The 18,432-nt window shown below is 51.4% G+C and overlaps 1 protein-coding gene across 4 annotated transcripts in view; it reads left to right on the top strand.

The window, feature by feature from the left end:
* Positions 1-18,432, top strand: part of PLXNA4 (plexin A4) — a 433,176-nt gene that overhangs the window by 66,658 nt on the left and 348,086 nt on the right. For all 4 annotated transcript variants that reach the window (XM_063101329.1, XM_063101330.1, XM_063101331.1 and 1 more), the window contains exon 3: positions 14,792-14,974. In XM_063101329.1, the coding sequence (XP_062957399.1) occupies positions 14,792-14,974 (183 nt within the window). The remainder of the gene's footprint in view (positions 1-14,791; positions 14,975-18,432) is intronic.

Below are 18,432 nucleotides of genomic sequence, written 5' to 3' on the forward strand. Positions count from 1 at the left end.
ATGCATCTGTATTGATGTGATTGTTGACTCCCGCTCAAACTTTGGTGGAGTTGTGTATTAGGAAAGTGTATTTTGATTTATTTAAAAAGAGTAGGTTTTTCTTCATAAAGTGTAACTACTTGCTGAGCAGATCTCAGAGGGCACTGGCATCCTCCTCCCCCACCATGTGCGGAGGCCACTTCTCTGGTCACTGGAATTCGGGGTGGGGGCAGGGAAGAGGGGTCAGAGAGAAGGACTCTGCAGTTTGCCTTTGACATTTAGGCTCTGGCTGTTTTCCAATGGCAAGGTTTCCAGGCACCTGGGCTGAAACTAAAAGATGTCATTCCTTCTTGGAGGTCCTGAAAATCCAGGAGACCCCTAATATCACAAAGGAAATGGGAGAGATACTGTTGGCCAATCAGGGCCGCAACAAATTGACAAATCAGAGCCAGCCCAGAGAATTGAGGGTACTTTGTGGTACCCACTGAGCCCTCCTAGCAGGTCACTTAACCATGAGGAATGCCTTCTGAGGCCTTCTGTTTGGGGTAGTAGCTGATTCAGTCAAAAGAATCTATGAGACAGGGTCATGAACTTGGGGGGCCACAGACTGCTCCCAATTGAAGGCACTGGATGTATGTACATGACACACTCAGGCAACAAAGGTCCATGGGAGATGCACTGGAGTGGTTGGTGAACAGGCCTTTAGAGAGCCCCTGGTCTAAAACTTCATTTTACATTTAAGTACCTTGAGACCCAGCAAGGTGAATGAACTGCCCAGCATCACACATCTTATGAGTAGCAGAGCCAGCGCTTGACGATAATCCCCCTGCCTGCAGGGCTCACACACTTGCATACGTGCAGTTAATACCCCCACAAGCACACACACACAGGAAATGGCAAGTTTATGCTGTGTGCCTGCTAAATAGCGACTATTTCTTTTGAGATCAGAGGGGTTGGTAATCCCTGCCTCTTTTCTATAGAAAACTTGCTTAAAATCCTGCTTTTTGGGGCAATGCTTTTGGGAGCAAAATCAGCTGCGGGGATCCATCTGACTGCCCGTGGGCAGGTGTTTCTCCTGCCCTTGCTCCCTGCCACAGTACAAAAGCCAAGTTCATCATGGAAGTCCGCAGAGCTGCAGGTCCGAACTCTGCGTGGTGGCCTTGGAGAGAACAGAGGGGAAACAGCTTTGTGAGATAGGCCAGTACCAGGACTGGGAGTAATGGAGCCAGATAACATGCTTTTGATTTTTCTTTTGGCTTTAATTAGCCCTTTCAAGTTAGAGGCAAGTTCAGGACTGAGAGTAGAAAGTAGGAGGCCAGAAACTCTGCACAGGGCTGGGCTGTCTCCCCAGCCAGTCTAAAAAAGGCCAGGCCGGCTTTTAATGCACAGTATCAGTTTCCTTTGATTTGGCCGATATCCGAGTTTCTTTGCTCTGGCCCTCTGGTTACAATTCATTTGGACTCAGCTCAGACCACACATGTTTCACACGACATCAGCCAGGCCAGACTTGAGCTGCCCCAAGGAGGAGCTGTCAGCACCGTTTGCAAACCCAGCTTTCCCTCTACCCGTTCACAAGGCCGTGGCTTGGTTTTCTTTTCCCTTCCTGCCTAGAGGCAAAGGATGGACCAGGTGAACTCTGGAGTGCCCTTTTGCCTCCAAGTCTGAGACTTCCTTGGGGGCGGTGATTGGGAACTGAATCTCAGATGGCTTCTGTCCTGTGGCGTTTCTGCTCTAGGAAGATGGTGAAGGGGAGGTTAAGGCCTAGGAGGTTGACCTTTAGGACTTGTGATTTGCAGGGTTGGGGTCCACTGTGGGTTTTATTGCAGTTACAACTCAGAGCTTAAAAATGGCATATAACTAGCAGTTAATTTTTACTGTGCTCTAAGTTAGAATGCTTGTCCTGTGGTGCTCTTCTGGCTTTTCTGGCCTCTTCCGTTTCCTGAGACCACATTCCTTCCCCTGAACACAGGCCTCCAGAACTCAGAGCAGGGGGCAACATAACCCTGGGCCACCTGCCCACCTCACGAGGGCCCAGCGTCCCCTTCAGCTGTGCTCACGGGGGGCATGGGTGAAGTGGGGAAGAGACCACCTGTGTGACTTGGCCTATTATGCCATGGTGGGAAAAGCATTGTCCCACGATGCTGGAGCCTACTGTCCTGCAGGCCCCTAGAGAGCTCCCTGGTGTTTCTACTCCAGGTGAATCAGGGAAGGCTGGCTGAGGGGGCTCGTCTTGGGAATGTGTCGCCGGGGACTGAATGCATGTTGCAAACGCAACTCACTGAGAGGTGCCGGGTGAGAGGCTGGGGGAGCTGCCCACGGGCTTTCTGGTGTTCCTGCAGGATGGCAGCAGCTCTGTCTTGCCTTCTGAGCTGTTCTCTTCTTGTGTCCTAGTTGTCTCCAGCCTGAGTGGAGAGAGGTATCCAAGAACAAATGTGCTAGCTCCTGGAAATTGCTCTAAGGATCTCTCAAGGGCACGGGCACAAGGACGGTCCTAGAGGGATCTGTCAGGGGCCCCAGTTTGTCTTGGGACTCAGGGGACTAAAGACCAACTCGAAGCTGGCTTGCTAATGAGCATTCAGGTGGGCTATGACAGTGATTTAAATTCTCTGTTTCTGTTGCTCAGCTCTGGGGTGTCTCCATCTCTGGACCCTTTTGAAGGCTGCTACCCAGGGTCCCTGAAACCCTCTGTCTGCAGAGCATATGACAGTAGGGCTGAGGAGCCCACAGCTGTGGCTTCTGTCATTGCCCAGGCCCTGAGGCCAAGGTGACAGCCCCCAGCCCTTCTCTGGGGGACCCGACACTTCTGACCTGGGGCGGGGCAGCTGGCAGGAGAGTTGCTGCTGTGGGCCCAGGCTCTGGTGGCCTATGTGGGCTGGCACCTGGCATCCTGGGGTTTCCTCTCCTCTCTGCAGCCTCCTGAGATAACCTCACAGAACACTGGGCCCTCTGCCTCCAGAGGCACTAATGGAGGGTGGGACATCTGTTCAGCCTTAGGAAAGTGCTTGGCAAGGCACTCGCTCCTAGTGGCTAACGCAGTTGCAGAGGGACATGGTGGAGGAGGAGATGTGCACACGCGGGTCATCCCGGCCCGTGGACAGGAGCAGGGCTGTGGTCAAAGGAGTGACCGTCTCTTGCTCCACTGAGCTCTTCCCTGAGTTTGGAGCCAGTGGAGAGGCAGGCGCGGTGGTTGGCTGCAGTGCTGGTGGGGCTGGTGGGGGACAGTGGCACGGAGGTGGGGCAAAAGTCAGCTTCTTATTCTTCCCCTCAAGCCTTGACCTCACGAGACCTTCTAGGAGAAAATTTGGGCCCTTGGGGCAGAAACTATTATCCAGAATTGCTCCTTACATGTGGCAAGCCCCAGCAGTGGAGGCAGAGAATGGTGACCTCCAAGTGGCCTAATAGCAGCACGTGGGAGCTCACATGACACCTGATGGCTCCCCGGGGGCTTCCTCACCTTCTCTCCTCTCGACAGGCTGGAGGATGGGGGAAAGGCAGATGTCCTCTGCAGCTGAGGAAACAGAGGATCAGAAAAGTCGTTTGCTGCATTCAAGGCCCTGTAATTGATGACTAGAACCCATTACGTGTTCTAATTCTCAGCCTGCTGCTTTCCCCATGGCATTTCTCAGTGGTGTGCGAGAGGCAGACAGCTCCTGGCGCAGGGACTGTCTGAGCATCTGCGACCCCGGGCCCTAGTGCACTAAGTGTCATTGGGAACCCCCAATCACTGCAAGACTAGAAAAGCCTCTTCCATCTCTAGAAGCCCCTGGTAGAGAACCATGGCTAGCCCAAGCTCCTACCTGGCTTCGGGGTTTAGCTGCCAGCCCTGCCCAGTCCCGCAAGGGTCACAGAGATACTAGGGACTGAGATTTTCCTCTTTAACGCTAAGCTTTGCCTCCTGCCTGAAGGCATGCATCCTTGGGTGGTGAATGGGAGCCCATTCACATGCTGTTTCTTTGACTCATTGGTTTCCCTGGGCACGGCAGTCCCGGAGAGGAGACAGGGTCACCCCATCAGACTCAGGCTGGCCTCACGTCTCAGCCTGGATGGTCACTCGGGTTCGTCTGGCGCCTGAGATCCTGCAACTGCATGAAAGTGAGCATCCGGAATGACCAGACAGCCATGCCAGGCTCCGGGGCTGACTTCTGCCAGTCTGCTTGGGCTGTTTTCTTTTCCCATCAGCAGGAAGCGCAGCTCGGTCTCGATGGGGTTGTATCCTGTTGTGTGCAGGGCTGGGCAGGGCTCCTGCTTTCTGCTCGCTCCCGCCCTCTGTCCTGTCTCAGACCAGGAGCCCTCTCTTCCCCGCCCAGCCCTCCCTTCTCATCCCCAGGACATCAGCAAGGCACACTGCAGCCCACTAAACACACACACTCAGGTAACTACAAGTGCTAACTACAAGTCCCCTCCCACAGTGGGCCGAGCCCTCTCCCCTCGTGCCTGCTGATCCCGCACTGCAGAGTTCTTGTTTAGCATTGGGGTGCCTGCCCTAGCACAGCCCCGATGTTTACAGAGTCGAATGGAGAGGGCTCCTGTCCCAGGAATTCAGGTGGAAAGCCCACCCGCCTTCCTCTTCCCAGCCAGCAGGGTTTGCGGGGAAAGTGCCAGCCTAGGCTAGTGCTGGTGGCCAAGCCCTGGGTGGTGTGCTGGCTCAGGTGGGAGGAAGGGGTCTGAGGTCAGCCTCCTAGGCGGGATATGCTCTCCCAGGATGCCCACCCTGGAGGCCACTGGACAGCAGGGAGAGAGGCGGGACCCAGGGGTCACACTCACAGAGTTTTAACACAGTCGGCTGCTGAGAGACCTCAGCGTGAGTTTACTACATCAGGGATTAGGACATGGCCTCACAATCCCGAGACATCACATCCCATGCTGCAGCACAGAGGTGTGCACACCTGTGGACATGCCCACGTGTGCACACACATTCGCTGTGCTCTTGGCATCTGGCTCACTGTCTCGGGAGTCTGTCCCCCTTGCTGATGTCTGTCTGTCACTCTCCTGCCTCTCCCCTCTTGCTCGCTCCCTCACACTCAGTGCACCATCACCTCTCAGTGCCTCTCTGTCTCCCTCTCTGTGACTTGTTCTTCTACACACCCACATGCTACATGCAGCAGCCGATACAGTGAGATCTCTGTCATGTGCACACACATGCCTCCTACAGTATGCCAGCGCCCAGCCACGATGGGAAGCCAAGACTCTTGTTCACTCAGCACAGAGCTGTGCCCTGCTTACCCCTCCTGATGGGGGTTTCAGGGCCTTCCCTTCAATTCCTATCCTCCTCATAGGGTGGCATCTTGGCCGGGAGACTGGCCTGGGAGTCTGGAGTTTGGGCCTCAGCCAGTCTCAGTTCGTGAGATACAGCGGGGGCTGGTAAGCAGTTTCCCTTTTGCTTTGAATTACACATTTTATTTTTAAGAAGGAGGTGATAATATAATATCCCTTTAATAAAGTGTGTTGAAGCTCATAAGGAAAAGGAAAAACGCAGTCATTAATAAATGATGATAGACACAGAGCACCTTATATGAGCAGGATATGCAGACACTCTCACACACCATCCTGGAGAGGCTCCTTTGGTTAGAATTGCCACCCACTGGGACAGAAAAGGACTTAATAATACTGCTGTGATTTCATACTCGCATTTTTTTCTCCACCGGTATCTGCTTTTGAGAGATTTGGGCTGTGCCTAACCCAGATGGTTCAATATTCCAGGTCCTGGATGTGCCTTTCTATAGGGTGTGTGTTATGAATGCTAAGTTAACATGTTTGAAGGACAGGATATGTTTCAAGCCAGACCCTGGCTACTGCTACCTTCAGGTGTCCCTTCATTTTTGCAAGGTGACATAAATGACTACACACATTGCGCTAGGTTTTTTTCACTAACAAAGTTAGTGGAAAGAAGGGACCACTGAGGGAGCTCTCCTGCATTCGGCCCCTCAATTTACATTTATTTTTCCTGGTGGATTTGGTCCCCACATGCTGTCCACATACATGAAACGGGATCAGCAGGAGGAAAGAAAGCTCGCGTCTTTCCCCGGTGTCGGCGTCATTACTTTGTCTCTGTCAGTGTTCCAAAATGTAATGGGATTTGTTCAGCTGATTTATCCCGCATGCAGGCAGCATTACCCAGACTCACACACAGGCCTGAGGAGCAGGAGAGGGAGATACATGGCAACAAGAGTGGGGCTAATAAAATTTATTCCCATTAACAAGGGAATGACCTACCCCATAACTCAGCCTGGTGAGCAGGGCCGCTGCTTCCCAGTGCCCACTGGGAAACACACAAACTTAACCAGCATGGCATTCCTCGCTTCAGTTACAGTTCTAGGGGGTGGCTGGGGTTGTCTGCCCTAGACTCTGAGAGGGACAGTGGGAACTTGGGATTGATGGGTGGGTGGAGTGGGATCTATCTGCCCCTGACAGGTAGTCCCTGGGAGTCTCTGGTGCTAAGGTCTGAAAGGGAAGAGACAGCATCCCAGGGGGTTTGGGTTGGTACCGTTCACAATGCTGAAAGGCCTCCCTGGGATTTCCCATCAGTCCAGATCTGGCTACTGGACTAGACCCCAGTGTGGTGCCATCTGCAGAGTCCTGGTTCTCTTGCTAGGCTGGTCCACAGCTTTGGCCTGTCCAGACCTTTCCTGGGTCATTGAGCCATGGCCCTGTCTGCTGATCAGAGGCAGGAACACCGAGTTCTCAGCCTCTAAGCTAATGAGCAGAAGGTCGTGGGTTCAAGCCCTGGGATTCTGAGCTGGAGCTCCTCTTGGATGGCTCTGCTTAGCAACCCTAGGAGGGGTGCATTGTGGGAGCTCACTATGAGTTCCAGCCTGGCTGGCAGAAAGTGTGCCTGGCCAGATGCCCCTCTCCTGGGAAGACCACTCTATTTAGTGGCATTCGTTCCCTATTAGAAGAACAGCTTGTTATCATGATGAGTGAAAGATCACTTCAATATCTGGGGGGATTGGGTCAGAGATGGTCCCAAAACATATATAGAAATTTCAAAAATGAGGATAAAAAGAAGCATTGTTTGCAGCAAATAGCTTTCATTGTTCCATAGGGAGTGAGGTGCAAAAATTCCATGAGTATTTGCATCAGAAGCCAGCCCCCCGCCAGAGCTCCTAAAACACAGTGACCTTCTATTCTGTTTTTTGGTCCCCTCCTCTTCTTTCTGAGATGCATAGAAGCTGGGTGCTTGATTCTTGGAAACCTTACCTGTAGTTTGTTGGGTTGTTTTTCCAACCTTGAGATACTTTCATTAAGCCCCTTTAATAATATGTTTGTCTAACTAGGTTATTGTGGTTGTGGCTTGCTGGCTTTCTCTCTCTTTCTCTGTACACATTCATTTTTTCTACAATCTCATGAAAAAAGACACAGTAAGGGATTATTCTGAGGTGGCGCATTAGTAACTAAATGGATGAGGCCTCATTCCTGCATCCGGCTTCCATCATCTCTGCTCACAGCCAGGTGCTGGGGCCAACCTTCACCTGTTGCAGGACTTCTATGGCTTGCTTTTGAGAGAGTTCAACCCTATAGGGTCAGCACCACCAGGATCAGAACTTCAGAGAGGGTTAGACATCGTAAAAGAGAAAGAAAAGTTTATGCTGAACAGTACAGCCATCAGAGGGGTGCATAATCAGGTTTTATAAAATACCTTTTTTTGTTACAGAAATGATCACTCAAGCACACGGGAATATGGTTTAGAGTAACAAGCTTTCTGAAAGAGGCTAAACCAAAGCCTCCCAAAGTCGTTTCTACCCCTGAGGACCCTCTCTGCTTACCTGTACCCCTGCAGAGGTTGAGAGGAGGGCGCACTGGGTCGTCTCGAGGGGTAGCTGCAGTCTGTGCATCAGACCCTGCTGTGTCTATGAACACCTTAGGGGTCAGTGGTCATATCTGAGATATGGTTCCCAATAAGTGGGTGATCATTATCTCCTTGTACTTCAGAGCTTTACAACTGGAGTCTGTATTTAGACATGAGCTATTACAGCTTACCTGATCAATATCTCCCTTTAAAAAGAAATCCCACATGCGTCATTCACTGATTCCTCATTTCCAGCAGAGGTCTGCTATGGTCAGCTCCCGGGCTGTGTGTGTGTGTGTGTTTGTGTGTGTGTGTGTGTAAGTGTAATTAATGGGAAGAAATTTCGGGCTGCTGAGCAGGAAGAATCTAAAGACATTTTCTTTTCCGCATCAGCAGGCAGCTCATGGGCTTCTCTCCTTTTTTTTGCTCCTAACTTGTATTTCTTTTTAAAACTTCAGTTCTCCCTTTCCTTTGGGACAAATAGATCCAGGAAAGGAAGAGCCCAGCTTTGATGACTGGCCAAGGGCCTCCTGGGGAGGGGAGAGCTGGTTGTTTCCAGGCCTCTGGGGATGGCAGAAGGGCAGAGCACTCCTCCTAGCTGGCAGGCAAAGGAGGGGAGGCATGGGCTTTTCCCCGAGCAGTCTCCCGCTTTTCCCTGATCCCAGAACAGGCTGCCTTTGAGGCCAACTTCTAGTACCCCCAGAGAAAGCTCCTGATTAAGATAAGATTTTTTCTTCTGGGCTGGGAATTTGGGGTTCGGGTACCTATTTTCCCAGTAACTTGATAGGTAACTAGGGGAGTCACTTCATTCTCAAGGCTTCAATTTTCTCTTCTGTAAAATGGAGCTGTTGGATGATTTTATGATCTGGAATTATTTTGGGGTAGTATGCTGTACGTAAGACAGAACTCAGAATTGAGCCCAAACTTTGCCTCTTCCTCGAAGTTCTGCCGGCTCCCCAGGCAGTTGGTGGCCCCACCTTCTGTACTCCCCCCAGGTCCACAATTGATGCAGGGGCGCATATGGCCTTGTGTAGTCACAGCCTAGGTCTGTCCCCGCCCCCCCAGGGAAGGGGCCATTCTTGGGGCAGAAACTGAGACTTCTCCGTCTTTATAATCCTGGGGCCTTATCTAGTGCTTCGTGCTTACTCTGAAGCAAACTAATCAGTGAGAAACAGAAGATAGCATTGTCTTCAGTTAGTGCCTCAGTTTCTGCTGGAACCAGAAAGTTCAATAGCTTAAGGAACCAAAAGTGTGATGGAAAAGGGCCCTACTGAAGGCCCAGATGACTCCACAGTGCATGAGCTTGTGCCACCCTCTGATGTCTTCTTCCACGACATAACAGACAGGAGGGTGGTATCCCAGCTTTGGGGGAGGGTATGGAGTTCTCAGTACTCCATGCATGAGGCTGGACGGTACTTTTCCACTAGGAAGGGCAGGGAAGCTGGTTTTGCTCCCAGATATAAGGACCCCTCTCTTTGCTGGGCCACAGGAGTTGCCCAAGAGGCAAAGGAGAACCAGGTCTGACTTTGTGTTTTTTGTGCTGGGTCTCAGAGATGGCTACTGCAGGCCTAGAGCAGCTGAGCAGGTGTGTCCACGGTTGGAGTTCTGCTGCATTTGTCTGTCCTCACTGGCTCACCTGGTCTGCTGCTTGTGGATCAGTTTGGGATATTTGTAAACAGTGTCTGCCTGGGGTAAGAGGGGCTGCCTGTGGCTATGGGAGAGACTGGGTCCCAGAACTAAGCTAATTGGCCCACAGGGGGATGGACCTGCAGACCTTCACCTCATTAGCACTACATTTAGACCACTGAGCTCTGGCTTCCTTCTGACCTTTCCATAATAAGGACTCAAGGTGGGATTTCTGCAAAGTGGGGCAACGGAGAACCAGGGCTAAAACAGCTCCACTTGGCAGAAGAGGTGCGGTCAGAAATCAGACTGGTCCAGGCCAGCTGAGGTCAAGGGCGATTTCAGGTCCAGGCTTCCAGCTGCTGCTCCTCACCTCCTGTGGCCTTCAATATGATTGGCATGGGTGTCAGGGTGATGGTTGTTTCCTTAAGAGTGTGTCATCCAGGCCTGGGGTTGGGGGCGATGTCAAGGGGTTCCAGTGAAGACCCGCCACTGTCTCCCAGGTCTACCCCTCCTCCACCCTTCTCAGGGAGTCTCCACAGAGACCACCCGACACTTGTGGGGTCCTTGGGAGACAACCTGAAGAAGGGTGGTGGCAGCATTTAAAATCCCCTTTCCGTGGAGATGATAGAGCTTTTCAGAGTGCCAGTCTCTCTGCAGAGTGGGAGCAATTTCCCTGTAATTGGTAAAGTAACCGTAACTGCTCTGTCATTTGTATGTAGCGCCACGTAATTGCATATGGTAACCTTTGCTGCTGTGCGCGAGAGAAGTGCAGGGAGCTATTAGATTGTAATTCGGAGTGTCAGCTCCATTCCCCAGGCCACCTTCACCACCGAGGCTTGCCAGGCCCCCAGGAGGCTGCCATGGGCCCTCTCTGCATCCACATCCAGTTCAGGGTCCTGCTGCAGGGTGGGCCTGCTTGTCACACGCCATTCTCTATAGCGCCCTCAGCTAGGAAGGGTCCTCTGCGGTGACCTAGGCCAGGCCAGCGCTTCTTATGTTAGCATGCGCAGCTCAAAGTCACCTGGAGGGGTGTTAAGATGCAGATGCCCGAGTCCCACCCCCAGACTTTCTGATCCAGTAGGTCTGAAGTGGGGCTCCAGAATTTACATTTCTAAAGAATAGCGCTCAATCTTCTGGATCTGAGATCATATCTCTCCTCCTTCCTTGGCCAAATATCTATCTGGTTCTGAAAGATCTTTAGGAAGTGCCACCTTTGCTATTTCATCTTGACATTAGTCCCTTTGTCTTGATAACACTGCTGAGGTAGATACCATGAATTTCTTCAAAGATGCCAAGGCTCACAAGAGTTTTCTGAATTGTCTATTGGTGACAAACAATGGTCAAAGCTAACACTCCCATGGCACTTACTAAGTGCCAGACATTGTTCTGTGTCTATTAAATCATTTAATTCTCACCACAGCACTACAAAGTATGCACTGTAATTATAATTCCCATTCTACAGATGACAAACTAAGGCACAGAGAAGTTAAGTGACCTGTCCAAGATCACACAGCACGAAGTGGCTTGGCTGGGATTCAAACCTGGGCACTCTGGCTCTAGTTCCACACTGTTATCCACTGTGAAACCGAGGGTTTAATTTCGTTGCTCATCCATCCATCCATTTAACACACATGTCTTAACCAGCTGTGACCCAGGCACTAATCGAAGGGCACAAAGATGCATAAAACCTGGTCCCTGTCCTTGAGCTCATAGTCCCTGGAATGAGTGGATCTCCCATCTTAATTTATACCCCACACAGTCCATGAGGACACTTGAGGCAGAGGAAAGAAGACAGTGTCCTCCTGATAGGGGCAGAAGGGACCCAGAGGGGCTGGCCCAGCCTGAGGCCTCTAGACAGGGCTGCCCGAGTGAGCACCACATATATTTCCATGCAATGGAAATGTGTTTCCTTCCCTCAGAAGAATGGAGTTATTCTCTAATAAATAAGCATGATAGCAGTGGCTTTAACTTGTCGTGCGTATTTGTGGAGTGACAGGAGGGGAGGCCAGCCCTGGATCTGTGGCATGGCTGGGCTCCTGATTACAACCAAGTCCAGTCTTGGCTCTTTTGGTTGTGGCTCTAATCTCACAGTTAATGGGGCCCAGGGGAAGGCTCCGACAGAGCCAGGGCAGACACTCTCCTCCCCCATTGCCCAGGGTGCTCAGGAATCCACACCAACCCTCACCTGTCCAAGGCTTTCACCAGTTAGCCTTCCCTTTCAGGGACCAGGCATCTGCTCCCTACACCTCGGCCTCCCAGGTCTGCAGGCCTTGGGAGACACTGCCTTGTCCTCCTCCCCCTCTACTGTAATGACCCCGTGGCCACAGCTCAGACCCAGCAGGTCAGGAGGCATGCTAGGGCCACTCCCTGCTCTGGACCGGGTTTCCACTAAAACCCCAGCATGACACTGCATCTTACACTGATGAAGAGCTTCCCAGTTCACCAGGTGCCCTTACTCCCACTACCCCACCCAGCCTTCACGATGGTCCTGCTTGCTATTTGACAGCCGAGGACAGCGAGGTTCAGAGAAGAGCAGGAACAAGCTGTGCAGTTGGGAAGAGCTTAGCTGCCATTCAGACCCAGGTCCTGTGAGCGTTTCACCACTTCAGTGTTACAAGTCCCTCCCCATTGCCCCAGCATCGAGGGAGCGAAGAGTGAGGCCACCTGCACCACAGCTGGGGACCTCAGCAGCCACACAGACCTGGACTGCACTTGGTCCAAGGCCACCATCTCATCTTCATTTTCTGGGGACCCACATAAGGGACGAACCCAGCCTGAGGAGAAAGCCATCCCTGACTGCATGCCACTCTCTAGCCTGATGACAGCCCTGAGGTAGGTGGTGTGGGGCTGGCTGTGACGGTCAGGTGAGGCACCAACACCTGCCTCCTAATGGGCCCCACAGCGAGCTGTCAGGAGCTGAAGATGGTCAGAGCCTGGTTCTGGCTGCCAGGCTGGGCTTTCCTGGCTTCCTTCTGATGAGAACATCCTGCCCCCAGCCCCTTGCCATGTGAGGTGCTGCAGAGGAAGGGACTAACAGGTCCCTGACTTTCTGCCTCCAAGCAAGCGTGATTTAATGATGCAGTTGACCAGGTGCATGTGCTCTTTTTGTAGGTGGCTGTTGATTTACTTGTGTTTTGTCCAGCTGTGGGGAAGAATTGTATTCAGTAACCCTGACTACTTGGAAATGAGATTCTGGGGGCTGAGAGGCCTGAAGCTTCCCGAGATTAATGAGGTTTGTGGCAGGAGTAGTGGGGGACTGGGAAACATGAGTTGCCTTGCTCCCTGCCTCAGTTTCTCCCTGTGCAGTGTGGACAATTACTTAGCCTCATCTACTTGGAAAATAGCTCATAGTGGGCAAAGTGCAAAGTCTGCTGATGGCAGATGTCCCTGCAGCATGAGAAAGTCAGGGTTACCGACTGCTTACGAATCAGAAGCAAGAACTTCCAAGGGCCATGAGGATTGCCAGCACCCAGGCTGCCCTTGGAATGTCTGGCAGGGTACTGCAGTTATGTCCAGGAGGAAAAGGCATTGTCATCCCTTTACCTGGATTTTTTCTTCCTCTGTTCATCCCTTTTATCCGCCACTACCTGTCTCCTTCCTCATTTCCTCATTTTAGGGAAGAATGATAAAGATTAGACTAGACCTTGAAGGCTCCCTCCTAAATTTGACTCCTATAGTTTTATTTAGCGGGAGGGGGAGAGAGTTATGTTTGGTCTGGGCTTTGACCAGACCCTGCAGGAGAGGCCAGAAACTATTGAAGGCATGGAGCAGACATCTGCTCTGCACCTGGCTGCCCGGGACTGCCACACTCTCCCCTTGTCCACCCCGACTGCCCACCGTGGCAGGAAGAAAGGGACAGGTCAGAGGGAGGCTTGAGATGCTTGGCATGCTGTCTTCCCTGAGATGCACAATGGCTGCCCACCCCACTTCTGGGGGGAGCGGAGGAGCCCCCGAGGCCCTGGAGAACTCCTGGCTGGCCACTTTCACACAGTTCTGCTGGCAAACGCCTGCCTGCTGTTCTCCAGATGCCTTTTCCTCTGGCTGGATTGAAGCCTTCAATAAAGCGACACCTTGTATTTGATTTTACTCCTTTCTCTGCAAAGTCCAAAGACATTTACAAGCATGAGCTCAGTAGGCTTTATGGTAGCCCATCAAAAAGCAGGAATTGTTTCCTTCATCTTTATAGAGTGGAAAATAAAAGCACAGGAAGACGGGGTAACTCTTCTGAGGCCACACAGTTCTTCCAAGAAAGTGGAAAATCCAAGATATGTTCACAGGGCCTCGGAGAGGTCTGAGCCAAACTGAAGCTGCTCTCCAGCCACCAGGGAGGTCTTTGCCACTCCGCGGTACCACGGGACCACTGGGTCCCTTTGTTATAGGGGGGGCTGGAGGAAAAAAGGGAAAGATTAAACCAGAAGGACTATGGGGGAAACAGGCCTAAAGGCTTTTCCTGTTGGTTCCTGACTCCTGAAATTGTACTTCTTGGAGTTAGGAGCAAGAGTTGGGTCAGTGTGCCCTACAGGATATCTAGAGAATATTCTCTTTAAAAAAACACTAATAGGTATTCCAGTCAAAATGGTTTGGGGAATAAAATGTTAGGGAGAGGCTGGACAAGGTTAGACACATTTCTTCTTGAAAAGACTTTTCAGGCTTTTTATGTAACTAATCATTAGGAATCTCTTTAGATGATTTAGAATGTTTCCCAGATATTTGCCTGAGGAGCCCTTTTACGTCAAGCATCTCGGGAGGCTGGGGTGGCACGGATGACACTTTGGGAAGTGCTGGTGCAGGCACAGCAAGGCCAGAGCTGCTCCTCTTGGTCATGCTCCAGAAGAGACAGTGGGCCTGAGACTGGGGCTGGTGAGGAAGCATCTGGGGCCCTCCCTTTCCCATTCCCCCTTTCCCATCCCCTCTGTAGTGAGGCGTCATTCACGTGCTAATGTCTCTAGTTCTCTATTCTGCACTTTGGAGTCCTCATCTGTGTGTCTGCTCAATGGCACGTATGTAGTTATGCAGGCCACATCCCTCTCATGCCTGGGCAGAGCTGTCTGGGGCCTTTGCTCATCGAGGGCTGGTTCAGTGCCTTTCCATGTGATGGAGATGGTCAAAGCTACAAAGATTGTGTCTGGAAGGGTTGGAGGAGGATCAGAGAGATCATGGAGTCTGGTGAGAAGAGGCCTCTGGGATCTGTGTTTTGGGCCATGGTCCTGCAACTACCTACTCAGGTGACTATTGGCAGGTCACCTAATTTCTCTGGAGCTGAGTTTTTCATGCAAAAAAAGGAGAGATCTGTACTCGATGACTCATCTCTACGGATTCTTCTAGCTCTGTAGTTGCCTGCCTTGATACCTCTGCCAATTACCCTGATACTCCCCTCTAATTTTCATTTTTTATTTGCAGCTCTTAACTATTGATGATAACTTCTGTGGCCTGGACATGAATGCCCCCCTGGGAGTGTCCGACATGGTGCGTGGCATTCCCGTCTTCACGGAGGACAGGGACCGCATGACCTCTGTCATCGCATACGTCTACAAGAATCACTCTCTGGCCTTCGTGGGCACCAAGAGTGGCAAGCTGAAGAAGGTAGGGTGAGATTCGGTCATTTTGGTTTTTGTGAAGCCAGTCTGTCCCCGCTGGGATGGACATTATTGCATGTTTTTTTACTACCTTGGGCCTGGTCGCCAGTGGCAGGGGTTTGAGCTTAGGAGATATGCTGCTGTTGAGGTCATGATGGTCACCTTGTCCTTTCTCTGCCTTCGTAATGTGGTTGTCAGTGAGCGTGTGGATTCACCTCCTCCCTAGAGCTGGTGTGCACATAAGAAGTGTTAGCCCTGCCTCGCTAGGTTGTCGTATGGCGTACTCTGTTCCACTTTGGCTTGTGCCCCAAGGAAAAGACTTTATTAGGTGTAGGTGGTTGGGGGGATGGACAGAGGGGTGGGACATGCCCGTTCCTCTTGCTTCAGCCCTTTGGCCTGGCGCATCTGTCTGGAATCCATTCAAGGAAGAGATGGAGGAAAGTGCGGACTTATTAGAGTTACCAATGGGGCTAAGAGCAAAATCGTGGATGAAGAAACCGTGGATGCTGCGGAGCCTCAAAATTGCTCAAGGTGGGGCAGAGAGGCATGCTCTGGGGGCCTGGCCTTCCTCATCCTCAGTAGCTGGCTGCCTTCTGGGCCCTGGGAGACCTCGGCCACCTGCAGTGTTAGGAGCATCGTCCATCCTGGAACGTCCTCTGCTTTCCAGCTTCTCATCTTAGTGAGTTGGAGCTGGCTCTGTAGTGTGCCCTCCTGGGTTGGGTTAAAAGCCTTTCTAAGAACATAGGCTATAGGTCCTGTGTTCTGTTGGCTGATAATTGCATTCCAGCCTTTTCCAGGAAATAGTGGTGACTCCATGTGGAACTCCTGCTTATTTAGGCTTCCCTTGGAATTCTCTGGACATTGTGTGAGTCAGACTGAGTAAGGAGGCACTGCCTGATCAAGACTGAGCCTTGATCCCTACTTTTCTCTTTGCTGTATTTTTGGGTATTAGATCCAGGTGGTCATGGGGAAATGTTCCGTGCTGATCTAGAGGACCATGCCTATTCTGTCCTCCTGCTATGTGACAGCCCAGACATGGTTTCTTTATGTGAACTTGACACGTCCGTGGACCAGGTCATGGGTCTGCAATGTGAGAGCATGGAGAGAGGGACACGGGGAGCAGAGAGCTTGCGAGTGGGGGACGAATGTGTAATCACATGGGTAACAGCTGGGAAAGAGAGCAATGAGCACAGCGAAGCGCCAGAGCCCTGTGCAAGGGTGATGCACACAGCGCGTCGTGTGTCTAGTGTCACCCAGGAAGAGGCGATCCCCTCATTTTAGCGTATGCCTTCAGTGTCACAACTAGAAAGTAATTTAAATATCGTCTGCATGTCTTTAAGAATTATGTTTATTATATTTCATAGTTTCCTTCCTTTCTGCAAAGAATATAGTAAACACAATTGAAACTTTTCTCGCTGCCTTGGCTTCCTTGTGATTTTTACCCCCATGTTGAACTGAGTTTCACGGGCGCCCAGAGGAGAAGCTGCGAGGCGTGGGCGTGTTCTCACCACACAACTCCTGCATCGGTGGTCGTGGCCTTCCCAGTTCTCCCTCTAGTGCACGTTGTCACTCGTCACTTCCAGTTGCTGTCAGGAATCCTGGTCGACGTGGGCACCTCTCTTCTTCCCTCAGTCTGGGGGATCAGATAACTGGGCTTGCTGCGATCGTGTCTAGTGAGCCTCAGTATACACTGAGGACCGAAGTGCCTGAGCTTTAGGGCGGGGACCTTGTGGATGTTTCTGTAGGTTGCTCGGGCTCAATTCTTCAGTATGATTCGATGAGTTTGGTTTGCTGGAAAAGAGAATTCTAAATGCCAGTCATTGCCATATGCAACTCATACAACGAAATGTCTGTTGATTGCTTTGCCTGCTCCAGTGGGTAAATAGACACTACTGAGAGTAAATAAACAAGCAAGGCAATCTGGGGCGCCTTCACTCTTTTCTCCAGCGAGCCCAGTCACAGTGCAATGGAGAAGTAACTTCTTCCACTGCCCTAAAAGGTTCCTACCCACCGAATGTCCTACCAGCTGCCAGAGGATCATTTATTTACTGGCAAGACAGAATAGACTCTGGATGGGGATTTTTTTGGTGTCATTGTCTGAGCTGATTGGACAATGAATGATGTCAGTGAAACAAACACTGAAAGTTCAGCGCACATATCAGAACAGGGAGTTATTTTTTCCTGGAAAAAAAAAAAAAGACATGATTCCTGGCTGTATCTGCATCATAAACCCCAAACAGTCAACTTGCAGGTGCGTGCTGTTGGTCAGAGGGTGGACTGAGGCAGAAGGTGGCTGGTGCTCTCTCACCTGCAGAAACCTGTCCCCCGACAGGGAAGTCAAGTGCAGGTCATCTCCATGAGTGTGGGATGAGAACACCCCCAGGAGCCTGGATAAGCAAAGTGCTCAGACACCACCCTCATGGGACAGGCAGGGGGAAGAGCCCAGAAGTCACCCAGGCTGGCAGCGACAGGCAACACCTGACCAGGAGGCTTGGGGTTTTATAGTTCGCAGCTGGCATTTCCCATCTTTTACTTTGGTGGGTTTATATAAGAACAGTTCTGTTTCAGCCACCTGGGATATTGCTTTTAATTTCCAGAGCAGTGGCAGGGCTGGTGAGGCATAAACATTTGAAAGGTAAGAGCGGAAGGGTCATAGGGTAGGGAATGAGCCCTCGGTTCTCCAGGGGACAGCCAGGCCATCGGTGCAGCCCGACTTTCTGCTCCATGGGCTCAGAGTGGCAGCCTTTTAATAGCTTTGTGCAAGCCCAACTCCCGCTTCTGCAGACTCAGCACAGCTGGCCTAGGGGACAGTCTGAGTTGGGAAAGGAAGGCTGGGCCGCCGAGTCTGTTGTTTGAAATAATAAAAAGCAAAAGTGGCCCGTTTATTTATTTTTCCGAAACAATAGAATTTCCCACCTCCCTTTGCTCACTAAGCACCACTCCCCTTTCCTTGTAATAACTCTGCTTTGCTTTTCCCAGAGGTTATCAGGACCACAGTCACCTTTGGGCAGAGGCCCAGCCCTGACAAGCTTCTGGGCTGCAGGAGGATCTTGCGGGAAGTTTCGTGAGCCACTGAGACCAGGGTGTGAGAATAACGGAAAACACACTGTAGCCGTAATTACAGAGTTGGCTTCTGTGAGCCCTGTAATAATCTCCTGTGTGTATCAAGGGCCTTTCAGAGCTCTTTGCAGTGTGACAAGGGACTTGAAGTGGGAAGGTGGGCGGGAGGGGGCTGGTGGGTTTGCTCAGAGTAAGGGCATTTGCTGTGGGTTTCAGGGGCCTAAGAGCTAGACTGCAGCTATCCGTAGGCTGCCCTCAAATTACTGACTTCTCATTTTGTTTGAAAGGTGTGGGTCCTAATCATTTGCAACCTTGCCTTTGATGACCATAATTTTACTCCTCTAGTGCACATATCACATGAGGCAGGGGGAAAGGAGGTGAGGAGAGTACCAATTTGGATGTCTT

Source organism: Cynocephalus volans, chromosome 6, assembly GCF_027409185.1.
Source record: "Cynocephalus volans isolate mCynVol1 chromosome 6, mCynVol1.pri, whole genome shotgun sequence".
In the NCBI taxonomy this organism is placed as follows: Eukaryota; Metazoa; Chordata; class Mammalia; order Dermoptera; family Cynocephalidae; genus Cynocephalus; species Cynocephalus volans.